This window comes from Alosa pseudoharengus, unplaced genomic scaffold (genome assembly GCF_046254945.1).
Source record: "Alosa pseudoharengus isolate Yale_2024_CS ecotype anadromous, Long Island Sound unplaced genomic scaffold, YU_APseudo_1.1 YU_APseudo_1.1_scf_5, whole genome shotgun sequence".
Classification (NCBI taxonomy): Eukaryota; Metazoa; Chordata; class Actinopteri; order Clupeiformes; family Clupeidae; genus Alosa; species Alosa pseudoharengus.
Genome location: NW_027468837.1, coordinates 11,775,947 through 11,798,435, shown reverse-complemented (window position 1 = coordinate 11,798,435; position 22,489 = coordinate 11,775,947). Strand labels below are relative to the sequence as shown.

At 43.9% G+C, this 22,489-nt stretch overlaps 1 protein-coding gene across 3 annotated transcripts; it reads left to right on the top strand.

Moving 5' to 3' along the window:
* The first annotated feature begins 4,060 nt into the window (after positions 1 to 4,060).
* Positions 4,061 to 22,389, top strand: pbrm1l (polybromo 1, like). 3 transcript variants are annotated; one of them, XM_076268917.1, is made up of 30 exons: positions 4,061 to 4,114; positions 5,055 to 5,200; positions 5,328 to 5,425; positions 5,521 to 5,668; positions 6,901 to 7,062; positions 7,394 to 7,510; positions 7,803 to 7,871; positions 8,069 to 8,167; positions 8,264 to 8,349; positions 8,785 to 8,876; positions 9,037 to 9,253; positions 9,987 to 10,128; positions 10,304 to 10,386; positions 10,610 to 10,889; positions 11,154 to 11,259; positions 11,804 to 12,485; positions 12,997 to 13,208; positions 13,469 to 13,636; positions 15,516 to 15,673; positions 15,992 to 16,246; positions 16,505 to 16,650; positions 16,835 to 16,992; positions 17,152 to 17,335; positions 17,479 to 17,689; positions 18,253 to 18,451; positions 19,306 to 19,458; positions 19,911 to 20,081; positions 20,539 to 20,606; positions 21,070 to 21,283; positions 21,531 to 22,389. In XM_076268917.1, exons 2-30 carry the CDS (start codon positions 5,066 to 5,068, stop codon positions 21,692 to 21,694), a joined length of 4,977 nt encoding a protein of 1,658 aa, XP_076125032.1. In that variant the 5' UTR covers positions 4,061 to 4,114; positions 5,055 to 5,065; the 3' UTR covers positions 21,695 to 22,389. The 3 variants fall into 3 exon arrangements, with proteins under 3 accessions (XP_076125032.1, XP_076125035.1, XP_076125034.1); XM_076268920.1 differs by lacking the exon at positions 19,911 to 20,081 and having other exon boundaries at positions 19,306 to 19,377; XM_076268919.1 differs by lacking the exon at positions 19,911 to 20,081.
* Positions 22,390 to 22,489: the final 100 nt, after the last annotated feature.

The following is a 22,489-nucleotide window of genomic DNA, read 5'->3' as shown; positions in this document are numbered from 1 at the left end:
ATGGGTAAACTCTCCATTGACACTCTCCCGTGACCTTCAAACACTTTTAAGCGATGCGTCCACAAGTGCCTCCCGCAGTCAGTCGGCTCTGTGCCACCACGGTCATCGAAAAGTAGCCTACGGACTTTGCAGGACGCAGTAAAACACTTTTAGACTCACTCTGTCCACAATCAATTTGGGAGTACAAGTACCAAGGGCATGGCTATATTGGATATATTGTGTATGTGTAAGATGAACACGCAGCATATCCTCTTGGTCCTCTGCAGCAGCAAAGTCTTCACTCAACACCACAACTAAGGACTGCCAGGTTTTCGTATACATCAATCCCCAGATTGAACTATTTTCTGTTACTTTTGCTCTTATTTGCCCACTGGTATTCTGGTATACCCAGACCCAAACTGAGATGCATATAAGAACAGGCGGGTGGAGCCAGGTCTTTCTGTATTTCACTTGGAACATCTGAAACCCACAACGACTCTCTACTTGAGGACTGGTGTGACTGATGTAGCCTATAGATCAAATAAATGCATCAGTTCTAACTCTGTGTGATCATTGTAGTAATGTGACCTATTATCAAAAGAAAACTACTACTTTTATGTGTAACCATGGAGGGTAAGACTAGAGACTTAATGTTGGCCTTCACTGCATGCTATGACCTTCTGAACACCATTACATTTGATTAATGTCCCAATTAGTTCAATTCATTAGGGCTGCCAAGTAAATTTAGGCTTTACAGGAGGATATATTTTCTGGGGTTTATGGAAAGAGGAACTACTTGCAATATAAAACATCAAATAAAACTGTGTTGCAGATGTCATTGAACTATTATGTGTCTACTATTATCTATTATCAATCTTAAGTGTGTATAGGACAAATACAGTATAAAGGTGTGCCTAGGCCCACACACGTGCAACATGCAACATTTTGCAGAGTGATTTATTTATCTTCTTTTAACTTATTTTTCATTTCACTTTTGAAACAGTGGGCTTGAACATACAGAGAAAATTTTTTCTTCATCCCAGCCTAAAGTGATTCTCTACAAAATGACAGTACATCTGTCTTATGGGCCACTTCTACAAGTCAGGACACAAGAGCCCTAATCGCTCTACTAACGCACTCTACATTTCATTCGTTTGGTCACATAAAACGTGATTTTCAGCACATGCGATGATATAGTTACTCTGAAGTTCTAGTCAGGCAGGACATTCTGGTCTAGAAGGCATGCATTTCACCGCAATAAGGCAACACAATGCGATTGAGCGTAATTCATTTCTCAAGCAAGATTCGCATTAGAGCGCGCGCGCGTGCGTGCGTGCGTGTGTGTGTGAGTGTGTGTGTGACAAGGCAATCCACCCCAGAATAAGAATATCTGAAAATGTTCTGAAAATGCATCTGTATCTGTCCTTGGTACAGTTTTATGACATAGGCTACATCTTGACACGTTTCGGGGGGGGGGGGGGGACGTGGACAAACATGTATTATGCGTTCACAATCTGCAAGGGTATGGTCAAAGCGCAACCTCAGAAAAACATTTCCAGAAAACTAAGAACATCTATGTGAATGACAGGGTGAATAGGCAAGATTTCAGCGACTTGGAGGCTACCGACCATATAAAATATCGGAATATATTTCAAGCATTGCATAGTCTTGATCAAATGACAAATGAGTTGGTTACGCACAGCGTGTTATATTCTGTCCCAGCTTTAACGCAACGTTCAGAATCATTTCATTGTTCTAATGTATACCACTGCACGAGGAAATAAATACTTTTTACCTGTGTTGTTGGGAAAATACCTCCTGTCTTCGTTTATGTTTCCGCAATAATCCACTGCTCACCGGTCCGAACTGATATTCTGTGGATAGACCTATCCTGACGTCAAGAAGCCACCGGAGGAGGTGGCTCTGTTCTGGTGGGCTTCAGTGCGCCTTCTTACATTCAGAAATGTGATAATTCTGCAATTAAAGCCTACCAAAACAACAAGCTATCGTTGCATTTTAACTACCCACCTCTTCAAAAACTGTTTCATGCAGTCGTTTGAGGCTAATATTGTGCCAAAGATGGTTTAAGTCTGTAATTGCTGTGACGGTGCTATTCTTTTCTACAAGTAATACTGAGGGCGTCCTGATGCATTCCTTCTAATGCATAGATAGCAACCTATAGAAAAAAAACATATAACTGTGGCCTAGTGCAGTGAGACTGGGATCAACTATCCCAGAGGTAGCCCATTGATAGGCTATTCCATGGATTTTTTCAAATAGCCTAAGCATTTTCTGCATTGTCCAGTGACTGTCCATCCAAACAAGATCTGTCAATTTAATACAAAGTGACAGTTAACTATTTTCTTTTATAAGCTACCTAATAGGCACAGCAATAATCACCATTTTGGCAATTACATGTTTTATATACATTTGCCAGCCAGTAAATAATATGGCATTTTCAACAGTGGATGAAAATACAAGATCAGTTGGGTAGCAAGTGGAAATGGGTAAGAGAAAGAGAGGAAGGATAGGAAGGAGAGGAAGAGTAAGATAGGTGGAAGAGGAAGAATTGTGTGAAGAGTCTGACATGCTCCATAATGATCGGCTCTATGCCTGAAATGACCCACATCTTTACCCATGCCTGTACGCAGTTACACTGCATTAGTGGCGAGGACAAAGGCCTCCTCCTTGCAGTGTTTACAAGGTTTCTCAATAACATGCTTCAGGTAACCAAAAACCTCAGAAACCTGGGAATGGTTTTGTCCTTTAGAGATTTCCATGTACTTCCTATGTCGCACTTGATTTTTCTGTGCCAGGGAGGAAAGATCAAAACCTCAGCCTCAAGAAGCCACTGATGGAAAGACCAAATATGCACAAATAAACCAGGATAGACCTATTCCACCACTCTGTTCCAGAGTGGGCAGACAAAAACAAGACTAATAGTGAGAAGACCGCTAGCCTTGACAATTGATATGGAGTCACAACATCAACTGGCATTAGTGATGATTCTTGGTATTATCTGCTGCCACTATAAGTTATGTGGTTTGAAAATAGGCAAACCTTTCTGTATTTAATTACATTAATTTCCGTCTGTCTATTAAGCCAACAGGCCTTTGTGATTCAAGGATACATAGATAGATAGATAGATAGATAGATAGATAGATAGATAGATAGATAGATAGATAGATAGTGTAGGCTACAGCAGACAAAGTGATAGTAGTAGGGGCTGAGAGAGACAGGCACATGCTGAAAAGTCAATTTCTCCCCTCCCCTTTTGTGTGGTTTTGAAAATTTGGATGGCCCAGGGGACAAAGGACCTCCTCAACCTGTCTTGACCATGACAGTTACAGAAGTCTGCCACTGAACATTCTCCTATTTAATGTGCTGTGTAGTGGGGGTGGTGGTCATTGTGAATGATTGCCAGCCTCCTACTCATGGCCCGTTTCTCTGCAGTTGTTGTGAGTGACTCCAGCTCAATGCCAACAACAGAGCCAGCTTTCCTTACCAGCCTGTTCAGTCGCCCAGCGTCCCTCTTCTTCTGAATCCCCAGCACACCACAGCATAAAAGAGGACACTGGCAAGGACTGACTGGTCAAACATGCAGAGGAGCTTACTGCAGACATCGAATGACCGCAGCCTCCTCAGGAAGTAAAGCCGACTCTGCCCTTTCCGACACAGCGCATCTGTGTTGAACGACCAGTCCAGTTTATTGTCCATATGTATCCCCAGTCTTATAAGCCTATGTGCTGACCACGTCCACATTGGCCCCTTCAATGGAGACCGGCAGCTAGGCCTATGTGGCTTAGATCTCCTGAAATCCACCACCTTCTCCTGAAGTGGAAGAATTTGAAAGATAGCCCATAGCCTATAATTTATTACAGCGCACTGCACGGAATGAGGCAAGAATATAGAAAATCCCTGGAGATTAAGTCGACTGTAAAGCCGCTGTTTTAACCAAACCAGAGCCTTCATACGGTAACTGGATTTCAAACATCAAAGTGGTGATACAGTCAACCACAGGGGGGCGGTAATGCGCCGCTGTAGGCTAACTACGGATCTTCAAGCAAATAGGGTTCTAGCTCTCATGAAGCTAGTTGTTGCCATCGCTGTGTGCTAGCCACTTTTTTTTATACGGGTAAATATATCTTCTAATATTAGTTTTGTGGATGTATGACTTCAGGTGATGAATCGTGTAATTGTGCTTCAATTCAAAAATCCGTCTTTTTATTTTAGATTGTAATAGCTAACGTTAACTATGTTGTATTTCTACTTAGCTAGCAGTTACAATGTTGCAATGGCCGTGGAACGTTAGTCATTGTTGTATGGTTGTAATAGCTTGCTAGCATAATACAACACAAACTTGAATGGTTAGAGCAAAGTTGTGCATTGCTGGCTTCCGTCTTACACACCAGCTAAAAAGTCGATGTTAAACGTTGGCGCAGAACACTGAGAATCATCTTGAAAATAAATTATCCGGTTATTAGCTTTCTGCAAAGTTATGACATTTGATAGTATTGTTGTGCTATAACTGTGCTAGCATCATCGTGAGTTAGCAGTTAGGACTTTGGAGAGTCAGAGTGAATGTTACCCTGCTGTCTGAATAGAATGCTAACGAGAACATTTCTTCCATGTTTATAATTATTTTTTCAACATGTATTTGCATTTGCTTGTGTCTTGGTTTGTTGATGTATGCTGCGAATTAAGGATAGGTTGCTGGTTAGCTTTTGTTCTAAAATATAGGTCAGTAGCGCATAAGCGGCCTTTCTCTAGCATCGGTTATTGATCTGTATTTTAAGCACCTCACATGATGCCACAATGTATTTATTAGATACATAAAATTGACTTTTTTCTTATGCAATAGGTTACAAACGGGAATCGCCAGTGTAGGCTATGACACTAACAAAGCAGAGACTCTTTGAGTTGTAACCTGATGTCTGCAGTCGGCTTGTGTGTTTGTTTTGACATTACAGCGATTGCACGTGTGCAGGCTGTACATGCAATCTTTTGCTGTTATTGTAGAATAGGCACTTACAATAAAGTTCATCAAGTGATGTATCACCTCGCATACCTGGCAGGTATTGTTACAATGGGATCCAAAAGACGACGAGCCACCTCTCCCTCCAGCAGCATAAGTGGAGGAGACTTTGATGAGTCCACTTCCTCCACCCCAGGCAGTGCATATAAGAGGAGAAGAGCCTCCAGTGGCCCGGGTATTGATCAGGTTGGTTGCTTACAGACTAACAGCATGATATTGTAAGCTCTTGGAAGTTGGCCTAGAGTTTAAAAAAAAGATACCTCGATTCAAAACAGTAATTGCTAAGTGTCTAATTTGTGTTTGTCTGTCCTAGATGTCAGTGTGCCAGGAGTTGTACAGCACTGTTAGAGATCATAAGGATGAGCAGGGCCGATTGCTGTGTGAACCTTTCATTCGTGCCCCAAAGAGAAGGTACGATAGCCTCGCTTAGTCATACTCCATTCAATACTTGACAAAGTCTTTTGCTCTGATTGTAAACTAAAAATATTGTCTGTGATCCACTCCAGGAACCAGCCTGACTATTACGAGGTGGTGTCCCAGCCCATAGATCTGACTAAGATCCAGCAGAAGATCAGGACTGAAGAGTACCAGGATGTGGACCAGCTCACGGCAGACTTCCAGCTCATGATTAGCAATGCAAAGACCTACTACCTGGTAGTGAAGACTAAACCTTTTTGTAACAGTTTGTTGTGAGGGTCAGTTGTGATGAGGATCAGGGTGCTCTTTATATGGGCTAGTGATAGCAGCAACTGCATCCCTTTTGATGGGTCAGCTAGTAAGTATACCCATGACCAAACGTTTGTAACTATCTGCTGTATACAGTTAGTTAGATAGATAGATAGATAGATAGATAGATAGATAGATAGATAGATAGATACTTTATTGATCCCCCAAGGGGAAATTCAAGGTCTCAGTAGCATACAGACATCACACACAACATGCATTTACAGCAGAAATGGTAAATATAAGTATAAACATATAACAAAACTCCACTGTACAATAGAGACAGTAGAAGATAAGAAAACTAACAAAACTAAATACTAAATATACTATATAAATTAAATGTAAAAAATCCATAGTGTGCTTGAGGGTGATCAAGCATGAGACACTTGCCGTGACTGGCCTGTAGTTCTGTGTGCATGGAAAGGTGCTCAAGAGAGTGAGTGTCATGAAGGTGCAAAAAGTAGTCCAACAGTAGTCCTGGAGTTCTGTGTGCATGGTAAGGTGCTCAAAAGAGTGAGTGTCATGGTGAAGGTGCAAAAAGTAGTCCAACAGTGCAAGAATAAGATCTAGAAACATTAGGCTGTGGACAGTAGTAAAACAGTAGTGGGCAGTCAGTACTCAAACGTGGAGAGGGTGGAGAGGCAGACAGACTATGCAGAGAAGTCTATCTTTCCTCTTCCCTTTAGTGAAGCATTGCACAGTTCAATGGCCCTGGGGACAAATTACTTCCTCAGCCTTTCAGTTGTGCATGGCAGTGAGCGAAGTCTCCAGCTGATCAAGCTCTTTTGCTTTTTAATAGTGCTGTGGAGTGGATGACATTCATTGTCTAAGATGTTGATCAGTTTGCTCAGGGTCCTTTTATCTGATATTGAAGTGATGCACTCCAGTTCGGCTCCCACGACAGAGCCAGCTTTCCTTACTAGCCTGTCTAGTCGCCCAGCATCCTTCTTCTTCTTCTTCTTCTTCTTCTTCTTCTTCTTCTTCTTCTTGATGTGATGATTCATAGTATGACTAAACTTTTGTAACAGTTGTGGTGGTTTACCAACTAACTAGCAACTGCATGCTTTTGAATTTCTGCCTGTAAGCAAACCATGACTAAACTTTTGTAACCGTTGTGGTGGTTTACCAACTAAGTTAGCAGTTGCATCCCTTGTGACATTCAGCGCGAGAGTACAGAGTACAGTGCAGCCTGCAGGCTCTGGGAGCTCTACCTGAGCACGCGGAGCGATCTGCTGGGCGAGCAGGACGATGGTGACGGTGACGAGGACGAGGACGCGGACGCGGACGACACACCAGAGAACCCAGGGACCTCTGCAGAGGATGAGGTAAGCAAGTATAGATTCAGACATTGTTTTTAGACAGAATGTCTTGAACTCCTTTTGCTGCATGTTTGAGAAATGGTTAAAGGAGAGTGTTTTTGGGTGTGATGATTCTGTGATATTGGTAGGAAGTGGTAAGTTGTTCTATGGCCAAAAAAAGGGGTCTTTTGTTTATCAACTTGGCTATCCCTCAAAGAAACCACAGGATGTTTTTGAGATGTGTCTGTGGTTAGGTTTGTTCTATTTAGTGTGTTGTGATGTGGTGTGCTTTACTATGTGTGGGCGATTATTCATAAGCTTCCTGTGTAATCAGCATGTCCTTTTGACCTGTTGCTAGACTCCAGCTGGCAGTCTGAAGGAGGTTCTGGAGCAGCTGCTGGAAGCCATCGTCTCATACACCGACCCCTCAGGACGCGTCATCAGTGAACTCTTCCAGAAACTGCCTTCCAAATTGGTGGGGCCTCTCACAGTCTGCAATGGGAGCATTTATTCATTAATGTTAACGAGCTGGTCCCAGACAGAAATATAGTCCTAAAATATCTGTTCAAACAGCTTTGCTGTCCTCTCAAACCTTTGAAGATTTGTTAATATAAGACAGGGTTTTTTTTGTTTTATGTTTTACTTTCTTAATTAAATTCTCACACAACCATAACATAGAACTAGTTGGATTAACAATGTATGAGGTGGGTTGATTTGACATTTAGTACTTGTGCCATATTGTCATGCCAACACATTTTTTCCCCCAGCAATATCCAGACTACTATGCCGTAATCAAGGAACCAATCGACTTGCGTTCCATTGCTCAGAAGATACAGGTAGGTAAAGATATACTATGATAAGGTTGTAACATATTGGATATATCAGATAACTTACTCATTATCTTATTTCAACACATCTAAAATTTGATATTGGCCAAAATGATCAAGATTGAATGGTTAAGATTGTTTTTATCTTATCCTGATAACTGTGCCTAGTCACCCTGGTAGTTATGCATGTTATATCTGTTTTCTAGCTGGGATACTACAAAAGTGTCAACGCCATGTCAAAGGACATTGATCTTTTGACAAAAAATGCCAAAACTTACAATGAACCAGGGTCCCAAGTTTTCAAGGTAAGTGTTTCTCTCAAGCCAAAACTGGTGAAAATAGACACCATACCATTTCTTTTGAAGTTGACTAAAAATGATGTATCAATCTTTTTGCACAAGGATGCAAATGCCATCAAGAAAATCTTCATTCAAAGAAAGACTGAACTTGAGCAAGCAGAGCCCACCAAAACCAGTCTTCGCATAAGGTAACTCTTCATAGCATTCATAAAGTAACTACATACTAGCATTCAGCTGTTCATAGCATTCATAAGGTAACTCTTCATAGCATTCAGCTGTTCATAGCATTCATAAGGTAACTCTTCATAGCATTCAGCTGTTCATAGCATTCATAAAGTAAACACTTCGTAGCATTCAGCTGTTTGCTGGAGAAGCATTTTTCTGTAGTGGCTGCTCTCTTGTCTGTGTGCATTAAATGTGAAAGACTGGACTGTCACAGAACAAAAACAGAATACAAATACTATCCTCAAGAATTAGCATGTTAATTTCCATGCTCATGTAAATTATGTATCATTTAAGCCCTCAAATGGCTTCTCTGAATGTAATAAAAGAAAGAGCTGATTACAGGTATTTACAGTACGTTTTAATACTGTGATTTAAGTTGTGTGTGTGTGCTCTCTCAGGAACCGCAGATCAGCTCAGGGAGATCGTCTGTCGGCCATCACACTCAGTCTGCAGGGCGGCTCAGAGAGCGACGAGGACTCCATGCTTGCAGGTAACATTACAGAGAAGCTCATAATGATGTCTTTATATGATGTCATAGAATATCTCTATGTCCATATCTACCTTGTTGAAGAAATTGTGTATATTGTGTAGATCTTAGTGTGGTTTGTGCAGTTGAGCTTCCTTTTCTAATGCGCTTTGCTGCACTGCAGGATCTGTGCGCTACGATGCCAGCGAGGCGGAGGCTGAGAGCGGGCACTCGCGCATGTCCTCAGGTGACCCAGTCTTCCTGCTGTACCAGGTGATCCGTGGTGCCCGCAACACTCAGGGGCAGCTACTGGCCGAGCCCTTCCTGCAGCTGCCCTCCCGAAGGGAGTACCCCGACTACTACCAGCAGATCAAGCAGCCCATCTCCCTGCAGCAGATCAGGTGGGCACCTCAGAGACCCCAGATGTTAGGGCTGTAACGGTAAACTAAAGTCACGATTCAGTATGTACCTTGGTGCAGAAGTCACGGTTCGGTTCATTTTGAGTACACATCAGTGTTATCAGTCCCATACATTGACTTATTTGTGGTGGCGCACCACAATATCAACACTGACCACCACACAATGATTTTCCATGTTGTACTATTTAAATTGGATGGAATTAGTTTATAGTAGAGCTATGTGCACCTTTGCACAGCCTCTCCTTGTTTCTCAACAACCTACATGCACGTTTAAAGAAAACATTAACAATCCTGCAGTTGTTGGCATAAAAGCCGACTGGCTAAATTGTGCCTAAATCTGCATCATAACCACGCTGCTCTAATTTGTTAAAAACTGTTGCATTCAAGTTAATTCTGCAAACCTACCACCACAAATAGAATTCAATTCTGTGGAAAACACTGCATCTGTACTGAGCCTAACATCCTGTGCCTAAACAGTTTGGTACGAATATGTACCTTTATACCCCTGCTAGAGGTTGTGTTTAACAAGCATTTTAGTTTCATATGAGATCAGAGAATGTAGAAGTAGGGGAGAGTTGTTTTGGATCCCATTGGTTTTTGTTCCCATTTTATTTCAACTAAATATTCTGATACTTTACTTTTGTTTAGAAAGATTCCTGCTAGTAGTATATGTAGTAGTATAAAAGCTAAGTATGCATCTTGTGTCGGACCACAGGGAGAAGATGAAGAATGGGGAATATGAGGGTGTGGAGCAGATGGACTTGGACCTCAACCTGATGTTTGAAAACGCCAAGCGCTACAACGTGCCCAACTCTAACATCTACAAACGTGCCCACAGGCTACAGCAGATCCTCCAGGTGAGCCGTCCTTTCATCTCCATCCCTATCTCCGCACAAGTGACTGTTCTGATGTTATCTTCCTCTATCTGCATCTTTTATCTTGTGGAAATGGGGTCAGTGCAAAACTGTGTGTGTAGGGGTAAAAGGAAAAGTGTCTCATGTTTGTTGTTTTTCTGCTGCGCGTGTCTCGTAGATGAAGAAGAGAGAAGTGCGTGATGAGGATGGAGACAGCATGCTGTCCACCCCACCGGACACTGGCAGTGCCAAGAGGAAAAGGTAGATCAGACATTAAGGCATTCCTCAGTCTGTATGAATATAGCCAACTAAGACTATGATTAGTGCAAACCATTAAACTATTGTTCACACAAGTTTCCTGAAGTAGAGTGTTTTGGACTTAAATTAAGAGTTACCACAGTAAACATACATTGCATTATAAACATACATTGTAAACATGCATAATAATAACTGGCACCATTCCGACGCTGTGGATCTGTAACAGTCATAAGAAGAACACCAAGAAGAACCGCCTGAAGGTTCTGTATGCAGCAGTGACTGAGGCTCGGGAGGCTGCCACCGGCCGGCGACTTTGTGACCTCTTCATGGTCAAGCCCTCCAAGAAGGACTACCCCGACTACTACAAGGTCATCCTGCAGCCCATGGACCTGCGCACCATCGAGCACAACATCCGTACCGAGCGCTACACCAGCGAAGACGCACTGATCGATGACATTAAGCTCATGTGCCGCAACGCCCGTCACTACAATGAAGAGGGCTCTCAGGTGGGTTGCAAGGTTATTTATTGACCAAAAACGATAGGAATGCGATGGAAACACATTCTTAGCCGTGTGTGTGTGTGTGTGTGTGTGTGTGTCTCTCTCTCTGTTGCTCTCTAATATTTGTCTATGTTACACAGATACATATGTGAATAAACACTGTTAACCAAAGCCCATAAGGGCTTATTTAGCAGTGCACTCTAAAAGTGAGGAATGTGTTGACTTGAAACAGTGATGACTAATTAGTTCTGTTTGTTTGTTTGTTTACAGGTGTATAATGATGCGGACGTTCTGGAGAAGATTGTGAAGGACAAGAAGAAGGAACTGGGCCCAGTGCCAGAAGAGGATGACATGGGTTCTCCTAAACTGAAATTACGTAAGTGTGCACTAGCAAATACCTGAGGGTTCTTGGGCTTATGTGGGTCTTCATGCGTGCCATTAGCAGAGCTTCAAGTTCTCGGGCACTATGCCAGACATTAGGCGTGGGCCATATTATTACATGTAACAGTTTTGAATATTTCTGATAACCTAAAGTCACAGAATTGTTGTTGATTTAAGCTTTGCATTAATCTGTTAGCAAATACATCAGTATTTGTAGGTTTTCATGGGCTTTTTGTGTCATTGGCCTAAGACATAAATAGTGTTTAATAGGTTTATATTGCCTTTCTGTCATCAGCCTATTAAGAACTACCTGTTTATTAGGTTTACATGGGCCTTTGTGTCAATAGCCTACTAAGATACACTTCAGTGTTTAATAGATACACTTCAGTGTTTAATAGGTTTATATTGTCTTTGTGTCATTAGCCTACTAAGATACACTTCAGCGTTTATAATAGTTTATATGGGCCTTTGTGTCATTGTACCTGTACTTAGTCAGTAGCTGCTGCTGCCCTAACCTTCTGCACCTCATGTCTTTCCAGGCCGGAGTGCAGGAGGAGTGTCTCCTAAGAAGGTGCGCTCCCACACCACCCCCCTGCAGCACCGCCTGTCCGAGTTGTACGAGGCCGTACGTGGCTACACGGACGCCCGTGGCCGGCGCCTCAGCACCGTCTTCCTGCGTTTGCCGTCACGTGCCGAGCTGCCCGACTACTACGCTGCCATCAAGCGTCCCGTGGACATGGAGCGCATCCGCTCGCACATCGCCGCCGGCCGCTACCAGGACGTGGACGCCCTGGCCGAGGACTTTGCCCTCATGTTCCACAACGCCTGCACCTACAACGAGCCCGAGTCTCTCATCTACCGCGACGCGCTCCTGCTGCACCGCGAGCTGCTGGAGACCCGCCGGCGCCTGGAGGAGGAGGACGAGGCGGACGACGAAGGCCAAGGGAGAGGCACCGGCTCTGCGGGAGCTGGCGCGGCCCCTCTGGTGCGCGAGCTCCTCCGGAACCTGTTTGTGTCTGTCATGGGTCACCAGGACGACGAGGGCCGTTGCTACAGCGACTCACTGGCAGAGGTCCCCGCCGTGGACCCGTCAAGGCCAGAGGAGCCGCCCCTCAGCTTGGAGTTGGTGCGTGCCAACGTGGAGCGCGGGCGCTACCGCCGTCTGGACGTCTTCCAGGAACACGTGTTTGAGGTGCTGGAAAGGGCTCGTCGCCTCAACAGGTCAGTCCCAGCTTCTCTAAGGTTGTCATGTTTGCCTTCTCTTGCAGTGGTTATTTTTTTAACCTTGAAGCTATTTTCCCTTTTTAAGGTCCAAATTTGTACTAGGGACAAAAATAATCAAAATGGGCCTGTTATTGTGTTATAATGTATAATAGATCGATTTCAATGATTTGAAGGTTGTGGCGTGCTCTTAATCCACAGGAAAAATTCTTGGTTCTTGGTTCAAGGTAACAAACTGTCAATAAAGAGAGAAAAGGCACTCCTTAATTAAAATGTCTTTAATCACAATGACGTGTCCTAAATGGACCAGTTAAAAAAGCCCACGCGTAGCGGCATAAGGCCTTCTTCAGGGCATAGTTGATAGATTGATAGATTGATAGATAGATAGATTGATAGATAGATTTCAATCTTTTTCCCCCATTGAGTCACTTAGTCATCTATAACTGTGACTTGCTGTGGAGAGCACACTATGCCAGAGCACTGATGTCCAGTGTCGGATGTCCTTCTTCAGAACTGACTCGGAGATCTTTGAGGACTCTGTGGAGCTGCAGCACTTCTTTGTAAAGATCCGTGATGAGCTGTGCAAGAATGGAGAGATCCTGATGTCTCCGGCCCTCAGTTACACCTCCAAACACCTAAACGCCGACGTGGACCAGGAGAAGAGGGAGAAACTGCCCAAAGAGATCGAGGAGGATCGACTCAAGAAGGAGGAGGAGAGTAAAGGTGAGGATGTCCAAGCATATCATTAGTATTGGTGCACTGAAGCAATTGCGACAGAGAGCCTTGAAGCAGTCAGGCTAATTGTGATTGTCTTTCATCGGTTCATTGTCTGGCTCTTGTTTAAAAGCTGATTCACTAATGAACAGAATTTTTTTTGTCAGTTTCCGATACACCTTGCCACTAAATGGGCACCCAGTGCATTAAAATTGAACGACAAGGGGAATAAGTACCAATTTCTCCGTTGTCTTGCTTTACGTTGGCAGAAGCGGAGAAGGTGGAAGACCCCGCTGGACCCCGGAGCTCCTACAGCCAGGACTGCAGCTTTGACAACAGCACGTACAGCGTGGGCGACTATGTCTACGTGCAGCCGGCCGAGGCCAACCTGCAGCCCCACATCGTCTGCATCGAGAAGCTGTGGCAGGATGAATCAGGTGAGTGTTCTTTTTTTTTTCCCCTCCCCCTCTGTTTCCCCCTTTTCTCTGCTTCCGTTTCTTCTGCCCTATCTTAAGGGCACCAAGTCCGATTTTTCGGACGAAATATTTGGACGAAATTACACAGCCTATTAAACACATGCATTCGTATTAGTCTGTACACACCGAGGATGACATTCGTAGCGATTAAAAAAAAATTCACAATGGCCTCATTTCATGCGAAATTTCGCATGCGAAAAGGAGCTGTCGACCAATCAAATAATGATTTTGCAGGGTTCCATTGATGTCACAATAGAATGACGAGCAGAAAAAAAAGCTGATAGATTGGGTGATCCTGCTGCTCACGATGACTAGTCTCCTTAATAGACCTATATGCCAAAGTTACCATTACAGTAGACTCTCTCAGGTGTTCAAGAGTACTCCTGACAAACTCATTACGTAGTGCAAACTCCTTACAGACAGCTTTCCCCACTTCTTACCACCGTCCCATTTTATACTCAACCAAAAAGAATGAAATCTCACTACAGCAGTGAACAGAGAGCTTCTCACTGCACATATTTGCATGAAAAACTACAACATGCATTCATGGAAATGGAAGTTTTAAGAATAGGTCATGATAGGCTATGCTGCTGAAAACAGCATTATGTCCAGGGTTACCACTATCGTAATTTTGCCTCACATTTCCTGGTGCGTTAACTTTGCTTTAGCTTCATAACTGAAGTCATACAAGCTGATCAATTTTAACCACTTGTTGCAGCAGTGCGATTTTATCCCATGCTCATTTCTACAGGCTGTCTCTGTGCCTCCGCTCCTTAGCAGATACATTTTGAGCTCTGCATGCGTGTAAAATGGTTTCGTGAGATGTAGCCTACATGATATAGGCTATGGCCGTACCCTACAACTTGTTAGGCTACACCAGTCCGCCCAAATGGCATACCTCTAGTCCAGTATGCGGGCAAGTACCCCTGGCTGCAGCTTGCAGATCGGGGCTGGGCTCAATGTGGGGCAGAGCGCAACGTTAAGCTCAGCCCAAAATCAGCTTGTCATTCCCTGCTGCTCTCTGTGTCCGTCTATTTACCCGGACTCGGGAGTTCAAATTTTTCTCAAGGAAGAATGCTTAACTCTATAAAAGCGTATCCTCCTTGAACTAGGCTACTGCCCACGTTAATCATGTCCCTTCCCGCCTAGCGTTATAGAATCTGGTTGTGTGTGTGTTGTGTAGTGGGTGTATGGGTGCACTAATGAGCCCAACCAACTTATATGTGTTCCGTCAGTGGTTCGACTGCACAATTATCACAATAGCACAAGTAGACAAGGGATAGGAAGGATCGTATAAGGTTTAATTTCCCTAGCACCTCTCAAGCCAATGCACGGTTCCATGAATGATCAAGGCTATAATCTGTTTCAAATCTTGATGATTTTATGAGTTCTCCCTGCTTACTGAAAGTCGCTGTGTGAACCTGCGTGATGTGAGCGCGAAATAGAATGCGAAATATTAAAATAATCGCATCGGACTTGGTGTGTACACTTTGAGTGCGAAAATTTCGCATTTTCGCACTGTTATTTCGTATCGTATCTGGTGTGTACGGGCCTTTAGTCTGTCCTGGTATCCCCTAAACCAGTCCAGTCCCATTGGTCAGACACATCCATTCCTTTAAACTCTCTCCTCTGCTCTCCTTTCTTCTCCTCTCCTCTTCACCTCTCCTCTCCTCTTCTCCTGTTTTTACTTTTGTCAAGAACACCACAGTGACTCTCAGCTCCTTGGACTCAACCTTTCGAACTTCTCTCTGCCATTCTACGTCTCTGCCATTCTACTGCGCTGTGTTTGTTTATTTTCCCCATTTCATCCTAATGTTCCATCTCTCACTACGTGCCACAGGAGAGAAGTGGCTGTATGGCTGCTGGTTTTACAGGCCCGGCGAGACGTTCCACCTGGCCACACGCAAGTTCGTGGAGAAGGAGGTGTTCAAGAGTGACTACTACAACCGCCTCCCCGTCAGCAAAATCATGGGCAAGTGCATGGTGATGTTTGTGAAGGTAAAGTAGCTCTCTCGGGGGGGGTTGCATTTTATTCACCTTAAAGGAGAATTCTGGCAATTTTTCCACATAGACCTCTGTTTCTTGAGGAGTACTGTTGGTATGAAAAAACCCTGGAAACAATCGGTTCTGCCTAGCTCGAGTTGCTGCAACCAACAGCTAGAGTTGCCAGGCAGCTACAGTGCTACACTTAGTGCATATTCATGAGCCCTCATGTTCCCCCCAGATTGCTGGAATTCTCCTTTAACAGAGTGATGGAAGGGATGACTAACAGTGGTTTAGAGGCAGTGAATTAACCCGTGTGTTCTTTCTGTTCAGGATTATTTCAAGCTTCAGCCCGAAGGCTTCAGGCCGGAGGATGTCTTTGTCTGTGAGTCGCGCTACACCACCAAGACCAAATCCTTCAAGAAGATAAAGATGTGGACCATGCCGGCTAGCTCGGTGAGGATGGTGCCACGTGACGTGCCATTGCCTGTGGTCCGTGTGGCCTCCATGTTCGTAAGCGCTTCAAAGCGGGACCAGGAGAAGCTGATGGAAACAGTAGAGAATGGCGTCGGTGGTTTCATTGAGAAGGTCAGTGTGACGTCCACATCAATGAATCGACATCATTGTTCTATTATAAAGCAACTTCACCATGGGGGGCACTGTGGCGCAAATGGTTACAGCTTCTGTACCACCTTGGGTCTGAGTCCGAGCCAGGTCATTTCCTGGTCCACTCACTTCCTGTCATTCTTCACTGCCCTGTATCAGTAAAAAAGGCTAACAGCCCTAAAAAGTATACTTAAAAAAAACAACAAAAAAACAAGTTTATAACCATACTCATCTCTGTAGGAAAGAGAGGATGTTCCCGTGGAGATGCCCAATGGGGACCCAGGCTGCCAGTATTATGATCAGCTACATATCAACAACTTGTGGCTCAAGGTTGGAGATTGCGTCTTTGTTCGGTCTCATGGGTTGGTGCGACCCAAGGTCGGAAGGTTAGTTGGATGTTTTATTGGACCACGTGTTATCAGTATTCCAATTCCAGTTTCAATATACCAGTTATGTTACCAATAAATGTATTTTATGTTATGTAACAGTTAAGATATGATAAGCCTTATAGCCGCCAGTTTTATGCTGTGGTAAAGATTTTGTTTTGTCTGTTGGGTTGTCTGCTGACAGGATTGAGAAGATGTGGATGCAAAATGGTGCAGCTTTCTTCTTTGGGCCAATCTTTATTTACCCTGAGGAGACAGAACATGAGCCCACCAAGATGTTCTACAAGAGGGAGGTGTTCCTGAGCCAGCTGGAAGAAACTTGCCCAATGGCCTGTATCTTGGGTAATGTTGAACATATATTTCATGAGCATTTCAGCCATTCAACTACGTTAGTTTCTTCTCTTGCTCTTTGTCACAGTCTAAAATGTTACCTTTAGACAAAGCCCCATTAGTTACCAGTAGTCTTGAACAATGTTAAACATCATTCTGTATTCTCGACAGGCAAGTGTGTGGTGTCGTCCTTTAAGGACTTCCTGTCGTGCCGGCCGACGGAGTACGCTGAGGAAGAGGTGCTGGTCTGTGAGAGCCGCTACATTGAGAGTGAGAAGCAGATGAAGAAGTTTAAGGGACTTAAGCGCTTTTCCCTCTCAGCCAAAGTAGTGGAGGACGAGGTCTACTACTTCAGGTACTTAGTATTTATATCTTTTCAAAACTATTGTGAAGCAACTTTCTACTCATCTTCTACTTCTAATTGTTTTTCTCCCTCCTAACCTTCATCCCAACTCATAGTAGACATTTCATAATCTCCTGTCTTTGCTGACTATCTAGAAAGCCTATTGTTCCACAAAAAGAGCCGTCTCCACTTCTGAACAAAAAGATTGAGGAGTTGGAGGCAAAGTTTGCAGACATGGATGATGCTGATGAAGATTTGGATGACCTGGACGATGAGGAGGATGAGGAGGCCCCGGCGACCCCCTCCATGCCCCAGATGCACACATCCATGGCCAGCGACATAGACATGCCCTACACGCCACCGCAGGTGCCCAGCTCCTCCAGTCTTTGAGGGACTCTGCACCACATGTAGAATAGATACACCATAGAGTTTACCCCTCTACTTAGTCGAGATGCACCATAGAGTTTACCCCTCTACTTACACGAGATGCACCATAGAATTTACCCCTCTACTTGGAAGAGATACACCATAGAGTTTACCCCTCTACTTAGAAGAGATACACCATAGTGTTTTCTTTCACCAAAAACTTAAGGCAAACAGAAACCTGTTTGCAAATGTTCGCCTATGTTTGCGAATTTGAACGCACCTCTGGTTTTAACCCTCTTTCAGGGCTTTCCCTTGGTTTTCACAGGACTTAAATGCTCTCAACTATATTTTATAACAGTGCATATGTATATGTACATGTATATAAATATATAATACCAGAGAAAGAGTGTGTCTGCCACTTTGACGGTTGATGTTGACCCTCTATCCTGAATCTGTCTCTTCTAGAGCACACAGATGTGTTCACAAAAGGATTGTACTCATGGTTTGTCTCTGTCTGTCTCTCTCTCTGTGTATCTCTCTCTCTCTCTCTCTCTCATTTTCAGTCTACTCCAAAGATAAAGGGTCTGTCCAAAAAGGAGGGCGCTAAGAGGAAGATTAACATGAGCGGATACATTCTGTTCAGCAGCGAGATGCGTGCCGTTATCAAGGCCCGCCACCCGGACTTCTCCTTCGGCGAGCTTAGTCGCCTGGTCGGCACGGAGTGGAGGAACCTGGAGGCACCGAAGAAAGCCGAGTATGAAGGTGAGGCTGGTGAACAGTGTTCCCACGGGGCCTTGAATGCGTTTGTCAGAACCATATGAAAACAAATTCAGAACAATCAATAAGGTGAATAATTTTATATACATACACATAAATAAACATAAATAGACACAGGTGTTTAAAAGTTCTTGAATGTATGTATATTGTGTTAGGAAATGCAAGAGATTACATTGTCTACACTTATTCAAATTTTTCTCTGTGAGCAGGGTTCCCACCAGTCCTTTAAGTCCTTGAAAGTTTATAAATTTGAGAAATATTCAAAAAGCCTTTGAACATTTTCTAAAATAGACATAGGTCATTGAAAGCGCTTGAATTTTTATACTATTGTGTTTGAAAAGGCAGGAGTCTGTTTTGTCTGTTGTCCGTGAGCTTCTGTAAAGCCTGATAGATTTTCATAATGAGAACTATTTTAACCTTTATCTTGGTCTGAAACCTGTCGGGTCCTTGAATTAGAGGGAAGTGGGCCTGTAAAGTCCTTCAAAAGATCCTTGAATTTGGTATTTAAGAAAGTGTGGGAACCCTGTGTGAGCTTAGGTGAAGTCTGCTACTTCTCATAAGAAAAATTATCAAGTGTTACAGTAATTAACCATGATCAGAGTCTCAAACTGAGATGATTGGTCCTTGAATTTTGGCCAATTGAAAGGTCCTTGAAAAAAGGTGTGGGTAAGGCTTTTCATGGGTAGAATCTACTGCTGCTACTGCTATGATAGTTTGAGTCCTGTCCAGCTGTTTTCATTTGCGTCCCATCAGGCAAGGTGTTGAGGGAGCCAAACATCATCCACTAGTAGTTGCACTGTGGTAATATGACATAAAGTAATTGTGTGTGTCTCTTACAGAGCGGGCAGCCAAATTGGTGGAGCAGCAGGAGCGGGAGAGGGCAGCTCAGCAGCAGGCTTCCCCGAGAGAAGGTACCCCAGTGGGGGCTATGGGCATTGCGCCTTCCCCCACAGCTATGGGGATGCTAAACCAGGCCATGCCACCCATGTCAGGTAACTCCCTGTACCCTCAGAGACAGCGCCAGCGTTTTGGGCACCCTCCAACACCTCCCTGCAACCCCACCCCCCACCCCTTCATTCACTCTATCTGACCTTTTGAGAAGTGTTTGTTCTTCTTAGGGAATGAATCTTAATAAGGAGTTTGCAAAGTATTATTAGAATATATTTTTTTGTCATTCCAAAACGCTGCATCTGCCTGCGTTATAAGACAGATTGCATGACTGCATCGCTATATTAACTCAAAAGTGTAAAAATATACATTTTGGTTTGTCTTCCTCTCCATGTTCAGTCTTCTTATCTTATCCATATACTCTGTTTAACGCATAATATGGCTCTTAGAAGGTAGCTACTGATAATGCTATGTTTCATAGTGCATGTCCTTCATAGTCATCTGCATGACCCTCAGTGCATGGATCTCTTGTCTTGTCTCTTCTTCCTCACCCAAGGCATGATGGGACCTTATGGCCCGCCCTTCATGCCAATGCAGGGCCCTCCTCATGAGGGCATGATGGGTATGGGTAGTGTGCCACCTCATCCCATGGGGGTGCCCATGTCGCTGTCCCACCAGCACCAGCTGCCACTGGGCATGCCTGGCTACCCTGGCATGCCACATCCGGGTAAGCAGCAAAGCTACCAGCCAGGTTCTCACAAATCACCCTCCACTCTGATGGCTTGTGCTCACCCTGGTCGCGTGGTCCAAACAGCTTGGCCTCGCCTCAGGGGACCAGCTGCTGCTTGGTGGTCTCTTGACCTGGTTAGGAGGAGTCTACTTGCCCAAATTAAATATCTCTGCTGAAAAAAAGCTGATTTCTTCCTCACAAAACACCACATCCTTACTTAAAGGGAAGCTCACTGCATGAATTTACTAATAATTATTACATATAATGTAAATGGGTCTATATATATGAACTACTAACTCACGTCCCCACATATAATCTGCAGTGTTCATCAACAGTTCTCTTGGACTGATGTCTTTGTGAAGCCAAAAACAGCAATTTCGAAATGTTATTGGTTTTCAATTTTCAATTGTGCCGTGTCCTCCTGGTTTGATCTGATTTGGTGTGGTTGGTTCAGGCATGATGGGACCAGGAGTAAACGGTATGGCCGGCAGTCCAGGCCCGGGTAACCATTACGCCGTTCAGGTAAACCCAAACTTCTTTTTTGCTAATTTTTGCGTTCTCATATTGATTCACGTGGTTTACAAAATACCAACTCTGCCTCAGAGGGATATATTAAATTAGTGGTGTTTGAAGCTGAAAGGTGCATTCATATTCGGCAAATGGAGGTGAACATTTTTCGCAATGGCCTTGTTGCTTGCCATCTTTGCTTAGAGTTTAAAGCAAACAATTTGAAATGTTTTATTCACAACAAATGTTTACCTCTGTTTGCCAAATTGTATTAAACATAGCTTGTGTGTGTGTGGTGTGTGTGTGTGTGTGTGTGTGTGTGTGTGTGTGTGTGTGTGTGTGTGTGTGTGTGTGTGTGTGTGTGTGTGTGTGTGTGTGTGTGTGTGTGTGTGTGTGTGTGTGTGTGTGTGTGTGTGTGTGTGTGTGTGTGTGTGTTGAACATGACTGACATGCGGATGGTACTTTGGTTATTGCTCAGATGGGTGGCTACCCTGCGGGTCAGCAGCCTCCCCCTCCATACCCAGGCCAGGGCCAGATGGGGGTCCCTGCCCACCAGCAGCCCAGCACCCCCATGTTTGTGGCCCCGCCACCAAAGCCCCAGCGGCTCCTGCACTCCGAGGCCTACCTCAAGTACATCGAGGGCCTGCGGGCCGACTCATCCACCATCAGCAAATGGGACCAGACGCTCAAAAGTAAGCTGGTTCTCTTTTCTTCTCTTTTCTTTAACAGTGCGGAGCTGTGGCAAAAGTGGCCGCATCCCAAACATATGTGGAACTAAGTGTCCAAGGGGACATTTCCAGATGCTACCCCCACTTCACTTCTCTCTCCTACTTGTTATCTGTCACTTTCAACTGTCCTATCTTCTTAAAGCACAAAAAGCTCTAAAATATACACACAGCCTGTGACAAGACGGTAACATCTGTGCGTTGTGCATAACAGGTGAAAGAAGAGATGCTCGCATGACCAAAGAACAGGAGAGCCGTCTGCCGTCCCATTGGCTGAAAAGCAAGGGAGCGCACACCACCATGGCTGATGCGCTGTGGCGACTCCGGGACCTGATGCTACGGGACACATTGAACATTCGACAAGCTTATAACCTGTAGTGCTATTGGAGTTAATGTGGCACACATGGGCTGGCCTCTTTCAAGCCAAAATATCTGACAAGTTTTGGTCCTATTTGTGAGTGGTAGTATGTTACTATTTGACAGGACAACAAGATATGTTGCAGCAATTGTGGTATTTGTAATGAAATGCATTTCTCCTCCCAAACCTTTGAGGAATTGTAGTTAGAGATATGACAGACGTATTTAAGTATGTACACAAGAATACACTGGAATAATGTTTACTGAGCACCTCTCCACACATCGCACAACTGTGCTGATCAAGCGGAGATCTCCTACAGAGTGGATCATTCTGCCTCCGTAAAATCACAGAACATGCACACCTGTTGCTACTGATGAGAGGTTAGTAGTCGTAAGCTTCACAGTGTTTGTTTCTCAGCTCAGGTTATGGCATATTTAGTGATTAGAATCATGGTATTTATACACAGGAACTTTAGGAACAATAATATGGCTTTAAAACCACTCCACCTTAAGGGCCCACTGATGGAACTCACTAGTAGGGAATAACGGAAATGACCCCCCCCCCCAGGTATATTTTTTATTCTATGATTTTATATGAAAAATAAGCCTAGTTTTTTTTCTTCTCTGTTATATATTTTTGCATTATGTATGGTTGAAGAAAAACTGTGTGAAAATGTGCATTCAATTCTTGGCATTAAAAATGTTGTGAAGTTTTGTATCCTGTGCTGCTTGTCTTTTTTTTGCAGAATGCCAAGTAATGAATGTAAACATAAATAACATCACTGGAATTTAATTACATCTTTTACATCTCACACC

Bases quoted from the DNA above. Each gene is read 5' to 3' on its own strand.
- pbrm1l (XM_076268917.1), top strand. From the start codon at position 5,066: ATGGGATCCAAAAGACGACGAGCCACCTCTCCCTCCAGCAGCATAAGT. The intron at 7,511-7,802 runs GTGGGGCCTCTC...TTTTTCCCCCAG, and splicing joins AGAAACTGCCTTCCAAATTG to CAATATCCAGACTACTATGC. The intron at 15,674-15,991 runs GTAAAGTAGCTC...CTTTCTGTTCAG, and splicing joins GCATGGTGATGTTTGTGAAG to GATTATTTCAAGCTTCAGCC.